Here is a 12,004-nt window from a genome sequence, read left to right on the forward strand (position 1 = left end):
CAATGAGTACCTGGAGAACAATGTGGTAGAGACTCAAATCCTGGATCCCTCTACAACCCAGGCTGTGTATGTCCCCAAGGTTATATGGCTTCTGAGGTAGTGTGCTCTGTTACTCTGGTAGACCTGGAGGAGGTGGTTCCCCTAGTACAGTGGTTGGCAAACTGCGGCTCGCAAGCCACATGCAGCTCGCGAGCCGCGGTTTGCCGCTTAGTTGATGAATGAGTTTGCCAACCACTGACCTAGACTCTCGATTCCAATAATTACAGGCTGTTGTTGTTCCTTGTGATTAAGCCCCTATCCCAGTGGTCGGCAAACTCATTAGTCAACAGAGTGGCAAACCGTGGCTCGCGAGCCACAGTTTGCCGACCACTGCCCTAGTATATTAGTCCAATATTTTTAGGCAGAAAATAGTATTACCTTCTTGGCCATACAAATCTATTCAAATTTAAAAATAATTCCCTTGGGGACAAACAATATTAAAGAGCAGTAAAAACCTAGGAAGAAAAAATTGTCATCATTTATGACTGATATTGGAGTAATATCCTTGATATATAAAGAAATCAGTAGAGAAAAGGGGAACTGATATTAAAGCAGAATTGTTATTAAAAGCAGTAGAAATGCCCTATGAAAAGCTATCCAACCATAACTACCTACTTAGCCAGAACTGTGAATCCTATATAATAAAGAGCTAATATGCTAATTAGACCAAACAGCAGAACTACCGTCCAGACGACCTTCCAGACGAAGCTGGGGCTGCGAGGGCCAAGCCCCTTGCACAAATTTTGTGCATTGGGCCTCTAGTATTGAAATAAAATGGAGACAAATTTTACTAAAAGAAAGAAGAAACCTAATAGTTGTATTTTTGAAAAATATGTGCACTATATTGCTATATTAGTTTTTTAGGTATTCTGTAACAGTACCACAAAATGGATGGCTTAAAAGAACAGAAATTGCACTGGCCTGTGCTGTTCAGTGGTTAGAGCGTTGGCCCACACACCAAAGGGTCAGGGGTTTGATTTCTGGTCAAGGGCACATACCTGGGTTACAGGTTCAATTCCCAGCCTCAGTCAGGGCCCTTGGGGGAGGCAACAAGTCAATGTGTCTCTTTCACATTATTGATTCATTCTCTCTCTCTCTCTCTCTCTCTATCTATCTATCTCTATCTCTCTATCTCTCTCTTTCTTTCTCTCTCTCCCTCTTTTTCTCTTTCTCTCCTTCCCTCTCTCCCTCCACTCTCTAAAAAGCAATGAAAAAAACATCCTCTGCCCTGACTGGTTTGGCTCAGTGGATAGAGCGTCGGCCTGTGGACTGGGGGGGTCCCGGGTGGTCCCAGGTTCGATTCCAGTCAAGGGCATGTACCTTGGTTGCGGGCACATCCCCAGTGGGGGGTGTGCAGGAGGCAGCTGATCGATGTCTCTCTCTCATCGATGTTTCTAACTTTCTATCCCTCTCCCTTCCTCTCTGTAAAAAATCAATAAAATATATTTTTGGAAAAAAAAAAAAAGAAAGAAAAAAACATCCTCTGGTGAGGATTAAACCACACACACACACACACACACACACACACACACACACACCAGAAATTTATTCTCTCACTGTCTTGGAGGCCAGAAATCAGAATTCACAGTGCCAGCAGGGCCATGGTACTATAAAGACTATAGAGGAGAGTCATTTCTTGCCAATGTTAGCTTCTGGTTGCTCCTGTTGTTTTCTGACTTGTGTCAACGTAACATTATCTCTTCCTCCATCTTCATATGATCTTCTTACCTGGGTCTCTGTTTCTTTTCCTTTCTGTTTCTTATAAAGTCAACCATCATTGGATTTATAGTCCCCTCTAATCCAGGGTGATTTAATCTTGAGATCCCTACTTTAATTTTATCTGAAAATACCTTTATTTCAAATAAGGTCACATTCTGAGGTTCTGAATGGTCATATCTTTTAAAGTTCACTAGTCTACTCTCGCTCCTCCTCCCCTTCCCCCAAATTCACATCAATCCCATGTAAAAAAATACACTCACCTCATCCCACCATCACTAAAAGTCTTAATGAATTCTAAACCCAATTCTGAGAAAATATTTCATCTCAATATCAACTCAGAAAGTCCCAAATCTTAGCATCCAAATCAGGTATGGGTGAAACTCTGGCTATGATCCATGTGCAGATAAAATTGTCTCTATCTGTGGAACTGTAAAAACAAAAAAATTTCTGTTCCAAAATACAATGGTGAAACAGGCATATGATGTACATTCTCATTCTAAAAATAACATAAAAAGGATTTAAAAAGTCACTGGTCCCAAGCAAGTTTGAAACCAAGCAGGGTAAATTATGTTAGGATTTAATACTCAATAATCATCTCTGTGGCACCATGCTTTATTCTCTAGGTCCTGCCCTCTCTGGACTCTGCTTCTGTAGCTGTGTATTTGTCCTCAGAGTTATTCTCTTCCTTTTTTTAAAGTCATTTATTCATATATTCATTAATATGTTGTCAAATTCAGTTTTTTATACTATTCTTTGTATTTCTTGAAGTATGTCACATGTTAGCAACTAAGTAGCTCTATCACCCTGTTTCCTATCTGTAGAATCCCAGAAGTCTGACAGCCTTCTTTCATTTTATCCCTCCTTTGTTGCCTTCAAGGAAAGCTGGCAGCAATTTTGGCTGTATAACATTTTTCTCAAAAAATGTGTGGGTCTCCTATGTATGTCCAGGGGATCCATGCCATCAGACAAGAGGCTTCTCCATAGATATTTCCAGGACAACCTCATTTCTATTCCTGGATTCTGCTGAGAGGATTGATGGGATCCATTAGACACACATCTAATGTCTTCAGTAAAAGGTGTTCAGTCAGACTCTTGGCTCTTTTTTCAAAAAACACACTTAAAAATATTCTGCAATCTAAATAGGCTGAGTATTCTCCAAATCACCAAGTGCTGGTTCCTTTTTACTTAATAGTTCCTTCCTCAATTTAATTCTTTCATCTTTTACTATAAACAGCAGGAAGAAACCAGGCTCTTTACTTTAAACAGTTGTTGAGGTAAGAAACATCCAAACTGTGGAGAAGGTTTATGAGTTTATTTAAACTAAACAGAGGATATGCCTGGGAGCAAGATCTACTTATGTACCAAGAGGTCACCAGTTCAATTCCTGATCAGGGCACATGGCCAGGTTGCAGGCTCAATCCCCAATAGGAGGTGTGCAGGAGGCAGCCCACTGAGGTTCCTTTCACATCGATGTTTCTATATCACTCTCCCTCTCCCTTTCTCTCTACAATCACTAAAGACATATTTTAAAAAGATATAAATGTAGATAAAAGACCTAAATGTAAGTCATGAAACCATAAAAATCCTAGAAGAAAAACATGGGCAGTAAAATCTCAGACATCTCACGTAGCAGTGTTTTTGCAGATACATCTCCCAGGGCAAAAGAAACAAAGGAAATATTAAACAAATGCTATTACATCAAACTAAAAAGTTTCTGCACTGCAAAAGAAACCATCAACAAAATGAAAAGGGAACCCCTGGATGGGAGAACATATTTGTCAATGATATAGCTGGTAAGGGGTTAATTTCCAAAATACATAAACTACTCATACAACTCAACAAAAGGAAGACAATCCATTAAAAAATGGGAAAAATGCCCTAGTCAGTTTGGCTCAGTGGATGGAACGTCAGCCAGCGGACTGAAGGGTCCCAGGTTCGATTCTGGTCAAGGGCACATGCCTGGGTTGCAGGCTGGGTTGCAGGAGGCAGCCAATCAATGATTCCCTCTCATCATTGATGTTTCTATCTCTTCCTCTCCCTCTCTGAAATCAATAAAAATATATTTTAAAAAATGGGAAAAGGACCAGAATAGATACTTCTCCAAAGAGGATATACAGATGACCAATAGACATATGAAAAAAATGCTCAAAGTCACTCATCATCAGAGATGCAAATTAAAATGACATTGAGGTATCACCTCACACCTCCACAAAAACTACCATCAATAAATCAACAAACAACAAATGTTGGTGAGAATGTAGAGAAAGGGAACCACAGTACACTGCTGGTGAGAATGCAGACTGGTGCAGCCACTGTGGAAAATAGTTTGGAGTTTCCTAAAAAAAAATTAAAAATGGAACTGCTGCTTGACTCAATGATTCCACTTTTGAGAATATATCCTAAGAATACCAAAACACCAATCAGAAAGAATACATGCACCACTATGTTCATAGCAGCATTGCTTTCAATATCTAAGATCTAGAAACAGCCAAAGTGCCCATTAGTAAATGAGTGGATAAAAAAAGCTGTGGAACATTTACACAATGGAATATTATGCAGCTGTAAAAAAGAAGGATCTCTTAGCCTTGTTACAGCATGGATGGACCTGGAGATTATTATGGTAAGCAAAATAAGCTAGTTAGAGAAAGACAAATATCACAAGATCTCACTCATATATAGAATCTAATGAACAAAATAAACTGACGAACAAAATAAGTCCAGAGGCATGGAGGCTTGAAACAGACTGACGGATCTCAGAGGGAAGGTGGGGTGGGGGAAACAGGAAGAGATTAACCAAAGAACACATATGCATATATGCATAGCCCTTGGACACAGACAATAATGTCCTGAAGGCCTGGGGTGGGGTGGGGGCTGGATGAAAGGGAGCAAAGGAGTGGGGAGGGGAGGGGACATCTGTAATACTGTCAACAATAAAAAAGATATAAAGATAATCACAACCAGATTTGGTTACTAATAGAATATGAGGGACAATGAAGGGACAATGGCTAGGTTCTGGGTTGGCCAATAAGTGGATACTAAGGCAGGAAACAAAGGAAAAATAGGCGGGTCTAGGTGAGAATAATTTACATGAGAAAGAGTGAGACAGTATCTAAAGAGACTTTTAATCTTTTTTGAGGGGTGAGGAATCACAACATCTTTTGAGAATCTGCTAAGAAGTATGCTCTCTCTCCCTAAAAAAAAAAAAAAGTGAATCTATTACCACTACCACCCTCACATATGCTAGTACACATAATTTTGAATAACATTTAATGGTTTCCACAGACTTCCATGTTCACAATGCCTAATCTAAGGTTACTCAGGATGGTCTGCAGAGAATATTCCTCAGGCCCTTTCATCAATGAGGGAGTACCAGAGTGGGTATGGAATGGCAGACAGTGATCCTGCAGCAAGGCTAGGTTCTTCCTAAGTGCCCTGGAGGCAAGGAGGTTAGGGTGAGGATCCCAGCAGTCTCCACTTCCTAAGCCAGGTGAGAGATAGCAGAAAGGTCTGAGAGAGGCCTCTACCTGGACAAGGAGAAAAAGAAGAGAGAGCAGGCTGACTGGGGAGGCTCTTCCCCCAGCAATCACTTATCTATGATTCTTGGAATACCCCACCACCAGGTGTAGAAGAGGCCCAAATGATTTCCAGTATGAGGACAGACCCCTGCCCCCACCATGTATCTGGGAAGTGAATCACTAGGTGGGAATTTGGGAAAGAAAAGGAGGGAGCCCAAAGATTTGCTCAGGTCAATACCTTGGTCACCTCTCCATCCATATAATAGGAGTAAGTAACAGTCAGGAGTATGAATGTAGGGAATGAGAGGCTCTGGAACAAGCATGTCAAACTCAAAGGCTAACACAGGCCAAATAAACAAGGTTTAAGTTTATGTGGGCCACAAAAAACCAAAAGCTTCAATTTTCATAGAAACGTAGGTTTATTTCCATAGAGACATGCTGAATACAAAGGGCTGAAATAAATGAGTCATCGTTAACATAAAATAATAGAAAATTTTAATAAAAATTAATATTTTTCTTGAACGTTAACTTACCAGACACTAAATAACTGCACAAATTAACAAGTGTGACACAAATAAACCTATTTCTCTTGTTCTCCGAAAGCGAAATATTTCCTGTTGCACACACCAACCAAGTCAGTCCAAGACTAATGACGGGCAATCAGCTGCTAAAATATTCTCTGCTAGTATTAGTGGATAGAAATGGTGTGCTTGTGCATAGGGAAATGAATGCAACACGATTATAGTAATCAGTCATTAGCAAACGTTGTAGTTCATTATTAATAACTAGAGGCCCGGTGCACAAAATTTGTGCACGGAGGGGGGGGGGTGTCCCTCAGCCCAGCATGCAGCCTCTCCAATCTGGGACATCCCTCTCACAATCCAGGACTGCTGGCTCCCAACTGCTCGCCTGCCTGCCTTCCTGATTGCCCCTAACCGCTTCTGCCTGCCAGCCTGATCACCCCCTATCCACTCCCCTGCCAGCCTGATTGATATCTAACTGCTCCCCTGCCAGCCTGTTTTTCCCTAACTGCCCTCCCCTGCAGGCCTGGTCACCCCTAACTGCCCTTCCCTGCAGGCCTGGTCACCCCTAACTGCTCTCCCCTGCATGCCTGGGTCCCTCCCAACTGTCTTTCCCTGCAGGCCTGGTTGCCTCCAACTTCCCTCCTCTGCCGGCTTGGTCACCCCTAACTGCCCTCCCCTGTAGGCCTGGTCCCTCCCAACTGTCCTCCCCTGCTGGCCTGATCGCCCACAACTGCCCTCCCTTGCAGGCCTGGTCCCTCCCAACTGCCCTCCCCTGCTGGCCATCTTGTGGTGGCCATCTTGTGTCCACATGGGGGCAGGATCTTTGACCACATGGGGGCAGCCATCTTGTGTGTTGGAGTGATGGTCAATTTGCATATTACTCTTTTATTAGATAGGATTATGTATAACAGGATATTGTAAAAATTAAGTTACAAAATTTTTATTAAAACGTTTCTTACATACCATTATATTGGCTGGGCCACAAAAATATTCGTTGTGGACCACATGCTGCCCGCAGGAGGCAGTTTGAAATACTTGCTCTGGAATGTGGCAGCAGGAAGACCAGCAGCCCCTTCCCAGTCTCTTATCAAAAAAGAGATGATATGACTATCTTCATCCCTCAATCTGCCTCAAAACCATCATTAGTATTAGCCATTAAACTTCAGCAGATGATTTCAGTTGTCAGCAAATGCTTTTTCATATTTAATCAATGTTTATTATAATAGAATAAGATATACACATTTATTAATAAAACTTGAAATTTGACCCAGAAGGGGGGAAAAGGTAGATTATTTACATTAAATGGCCATGATCTGACAACTGGACTTCTTCCCAAAGATCTACTTCACAGATCATTTTCAAAACACCAACTGTGTTTAGGAACACACCCCCCTCCTTTCTGTAAAAATTTGAAACAAGCTAGAATGTTCCAAAAAGGAAGTTGTATGGAGCCCAAAGAAAATGTTTTCTGTGTAGTGCCAGAAAACATAAACAATGACGTTTTATACTTCCCCAGGTTGAAGCGTGTCTTTTAAAAATGAAATTTCATACTTTTCAGTTTTTTGGACCACACTGATTTTTAAAAAGGAAATAAAGAGAAATAGTTAGGAAGCAGATATATAGCCAGAGAGAAGAGGAGAGAAAGCAGAAAAGGCCAAAGCCAATGCCAAGGATGTGCTGTTGTTAGGGGGAAGGAGGTGCAGACCCTCCCTGGTAACCAGGGAACAACCCCCAATCGTAGGGTGGGCCCTCAGATTGGAGAGGACCAGGCTGAGCGACAGGAAGGTACACGCTGGGCCCAGCAGAGACTTGGAGGGAGAGATCGGCTTGGGCAGTTGGGGGCGGGTCCGGTCAAACTCCTCTCGGGTCGGTGTGTGTGTGTGGGGGGGGGGGGGGGGAGGCTCTCGAGCTCCTTGGTGACGCGAGGCCCTCACGTGACCGGGAGCTGCAGAGCGACGCAGCCTTCGGTGCAGTCGTCACTCCCTTCTGGGTACCAGCTCCCCGCTGCCCTGCGCAGGCGGGCTGGCATCGGGCCCTGGAAAAGCGGAGCAGGTAAGGGCTCGGGACGCGTGGGGCCCAGGGCGGCGGCCGCCCCGCAACCCCGGAGGCCGGCGCAGGGATCAGTGCCCCGGTCCCTGCCGGCTTTGTCCACTCCGGCATTCTTGGGAACTTAAACAGCGACCCCGTGGGGTGGGGGTGCTGGGGCGGCGGGGTTCCAGGGAGGGCAGCAGAGCAACTCAGCGATGGAAATCACCGCCGAGTGCCTGTAGGAAAATGGTGAAGCCGCTACGGGGAGAGACCTGGGGAGACGTGAAGCGGGGGTGGAGGAGGGACCTGCCGGCGGTGAGTCGATGAGTAACGTTTGGCCACAGTCCCTGCTCCCTCCACCCCGGCCCTCTGCAGATCTGTGGGTCTGTGGGTCTGTGTCAAGTATCCGGTGGAGCACCCGCGGCGAGAATCAAGAAGAGGGGAGACATCAAGGATAGGCCCAGGTGGGTGCGGGGTATAGTGCTGCGGGGTGGATGCATAGAGCAGTCTGAGACCTCTCCCTGCCCCTCCACCACCAAATCCTCCATCCCTGGTCCCCTGGCCTCCACTTTGGTACCTGAAGAGGCCTAGGGATGAATCTGTAGGGGAAATGGTGGGTTTGGGGTGAGGAACGGGAGAGAAGTGGGAGAGGTGGGACTGGAGGCCCACTAGAGGGTGTAGGGAGCTTCTCAGGTGGGAAACATGAGTTTTTAAAAATAACTTTTGCTATCCAGGACTCTGAAAGATGAGTAGCAAGGTATCTGTCCTCGGTGCTGATCCGTACACCAAAAATTTAATTCCCTCCCCTTTTATCTTCTAGGAGTAATGGCGTCCAAAGAGGAACAAGTGGTTAAAAATCTCAACGTGGAAGATGCCAACCAGGAAAATGAAATAAAGGATGAAAAGGAGCAAGATGCTAATAAAGGAGAGCCTGGTGAACATTGTGTGCCAAGAGGAAATCGTAGACGGTTCCGCGTTAGGCAGCCCATCCTGCAGTACAGATGGGACGGGGGTCAGAGGCTTGGAGAGCCACAGGCAAGGATGAGACAAGAGAATAGGGAAAGAGTTGGGGAGGAGATGAGACAGCTGATGGAAAAGCTGAGGGGAAAGCAGTTAAGTCATAGTCTGCGGGCAGTTAGCACTGACCCCCCTCACCATGACCATCACGATGAGTTTTGCCTTATGCCTTGAATCCTGATGTTTTCCCTGAAGTTGATAGGGAGACACCTGCTTTCTAAACACACATGTTTGTAATGTACCTTTGTTGTAAATCTTTTGATGTTACTTGTTTCTGGTGAGTCTTTACTACCAGCTTCTAATCTAGTTGAATGTGGTGCTTTTCACCCAGCTTGTGAGATTTTGTTACTAGGAGAATTTCACCTATTGCATGGAAAGATGCTTATCATATACAGTATTGTGAAGTTAATAAAGCAGTTTAAAAAAGTAATCTCTGTATTCTTTTCACTTCATATATTAATTTAATACATGAAAAGAAAATGCTGAAATTAAATATATCAAATGACTAATATGGGAACTCATTTTTGTGAGATGGGTTGATGTGTTTTAGTTTATATTATCTGAAGTTTGAGAAGAAATAGAAACTATTGTTTAAAATATGCTTTTAATGATTTTAGAGAGATATGAAGGGAGAGGGAGAGCTAGAAACAAAGATGTGAGAGAGAGAAGCTTTGATCATTTGCCTCCCATATGCACCCTGACCGGGGATTGAACCCACAAGCTGTGTGTGTGCCCTGACTGTGAATCAAACCAGCAACCTTTCAGTGCATGGGATAACGCTCAACCAACTGAGCCACACCAGCCAGGGTGGAAACTATTTTTTAATGATCTTATGAAAGCAGAAGGGTCAGTTAGTAAATACTTGGTCATAAAATTTAGATACTTTAGCCCAGGGGTGGGGAACCTTTTTCTGCCAAAGGCCATTTGGATATTTATAAAATAATTTGAGGGCCATACAAAATTATCAACTTAAAAATTAGCCTGCTACATTTGGTCATACATTTAATTAACTCACCCCTAATGCCTTGGCAGGGCCAGACCAAGTGATTTTGTGGGCCTTTAGCCAGATGAATAAACCCAGGACTTCCTTATATATTGGAAGACTATAGTTGCTTCACATGACTGCTTTCACTGTGTCCCATAGATTTTGGATTGTTGTGTTTTCATTGTCATTTGTTTCCAGGATGCTTTTTATTTCTTCTTTGATCTCTTTGTTAACCCAATGATTATTTAATAACATGCTATTTAGCCTCCAAGTGTTTGAATTTTTTTGTTGTTTTTATTGTAGTTTATTTCTAATATTACGCCATTGTGATCTGAAAAGATGCTTGATATGATTTCAATCTTCTTGAATTTGGAGAGACTTTGCCTGTGTCTCAATATGTGGTCTATCTTTGACTATGTCCCATGTGCACTTGAGAAGAATGTATAGGTATTCTGTAGCTTTGGGGTGAAATGTTCTGAAGATATCGATTAAGTCCATCTGATCTAGTGAGTCGTTTAGGATTGCTGTTTCTTTGCTGATTTTTAGTCTAGAGGACTTATCCACTGATGTCAATGGGGTGTTAAATGTCCCTACTATGATTGTATTGCTGTCGATCTCTCCTTTGATATCTTCCAGAATTTTTTTATGTATTTGGGTTCTCCTGCATTGGGTGCATCTATGTTTACCAGAGTTATAACCTCTTGTTGTATCGATCCCTTTAGTATTATGAAGTGGCCTTCCTTATCTCTTGTTATGGCCTTCACTTTGAGGTTTATTTTGTCAGATATAAATATTGCTACCCCAGCTTATTTTTTCATTTCCATTTGCCTGAAAAATATTTTTCCATCCCTTCACTTTCAGTCTGTGGGAATTCTTTGTTCTGAGGTGGGTCTCTTATAGACAGCATATGTATGGGTCATGCGTTCTTATCCAGTCAGCCACAATATGTCTTTTGATTGGAGCATTTAGTCCATTTACATTTAAGGCTATTATTGATAGGTACTTGTTTGTAGCCATTTTTATTCTTTATGCCTGTGTTACTTCTTCCCTTTCTATTTTTTCTTTTTACAACAGACCCTTTAGCATTTCTTGCATTGCTGGCTTCATAGTGATAAACTCCCTTAGCCTTTTTTTTTTTTTTTTTTTTTTTGTCTGCAAAGCTCCTGATTTTCCCTTCATTTTTAAATGATAGCCTTGCTTGGTAAAGTATTCTTGGATTCAGTCCTTTGCTTTGCATCACTTTGTATATATTTCGTTCCATTCCCTTCTGGCCTGATGTGTTTCTGTTGAGAAATAATTTGATAATCTAATGGGCAATCCTTTGTAGGTAACTCTCTGTCTCTCTCTTGCAGCCTTTAAGATTCTCTCTTGTCATTAACATTTGCTATTGTAATTATGATGTGTCTTGGTGTGGGTCTTTTTTTAGTTCATGTTGTTTGGGACCCTCTGTGCTTGTGTGACTTTTTTCTTCCCTAAATCAGGGAAGTTTTCTGTCGTTATTTCTTCAAATAAGTTTTCTAATCCTTGCTCCTCATCTTGTTCTTCTGGCATCCCTATTATACATATGTTATTTTGTTTCATGTTGTTCCAAAGCTCCCTTAGGCTCTCCTCCTGCTTTCTAATTTTTTTTCTGCAATAGTTGTTCAGATTGGGTGTGTTTTTCTGCTGTATCTTCTAACTCACTAGTTCTGTCCTCTGCTTCTTCTAGTCTACTGTGCAAACCTTCCATCGTGTTTTTTACTGTAGCTATATTATTTTTTGTTTCCCCTTGATTCTTACATAAGTTGTTGATTTCCCCCTCCAACCAGTTTATGAATTGTATTACCCTTCATTCTGAATTCTTTTTCTGACATATTGCATGCCTCCATTTTATTTAGTTCCTTTTCTGGCAATTCTTCCTTTTCTTTCTTTGGGGGGTGGTTTCGTTGTCTCCTCACTTTTGCTGTCTCTTTCTTGCCCTGGGCACCCTGCTTGGGGTTTGAGAGATTGAAGATGCTATCCGGGCAATGGTCAGGAAATCGTTAGCCCAGAGGCTGGGTATGCCTTGAGTCTTACATCTGTATTGTCTCTGCTCTGAGTTGTATCCCCTTCTCCCACTGATCTGATCCCTCAGTTGGCTGCTTCAAATGCTCGGGGTGGTGGGAGTGTGTGCATGGTTCCTCTGATGTGCGACTCCC

The 12,004-nt window shown here is 42.6% G+C and overlaps 1 protein-coding gene across 3 annotated transcripts; it reads left to right on the forward strand.

Moving 5' to 3' along the window:
- The first annotated feature begins 7,606 nt into the window (after positions 1–7,606).
- LOC308239838 (protein BEX2-like) lies at positions 7,607–9,272 on the forward strand. 3 transcript variants are annotated; one of them, XM_080652695.1, is made up of 3 exons: positions 7,736–7,849; positions 8,201–8,289; positions 8,646–9,272. In XM_080652695.1, the coding sequence occupies exon 3, from the start codon at positions 8,651–8,653 to the stop codon at positions 9,014–9,016; it is 366 nt and encodes a 121-aa protein (XP_080508821.1). In that variant the 5' UTR covers positions 7,736–7,849; positions 8,201–8,289; positions 8,646–8,650; the 3' UTR covers positions 9,017–9,272. The 3 variants fall into 3 exon arrangements, with proteins under 3 accessions (XP_080508822.1, XP_080508821.1, XP_080508820.1); XM_080652694.1 differs by having other exon boundaries at positions 7,750–7,849; positions 8,170–8,289; XM_080652696.1 differs by lacking the exon at positions 8,201–8,289 and having other exon boundaries at positions 7,607–7,849.
- The last annotated feature ends 2,732 nt before the right edge of the window (positions 9,273–12,004 follow it).

The sequence above is a fragment of the Plecotus auritus genome (genome assembly GCF_963455305.1).
Source record: "Plecotus auritus genome assembly, chromosome: X".
Lineage (NCBI taxonomy): Eukaryota > Metazoa > Chordata > Mammalia > Chiroptera > Vespertilionidae > Plecotus > Plecotus auritus.

Coding starts and splice junctions, on each gene's coding strand:
- LOC308239838 (XM_080652696.1), top strand. CDS start 8,651: ATGGCGTCCAAAGAGGAACAAGTGGTTAAAAATCTCAACGTGGAAGAT.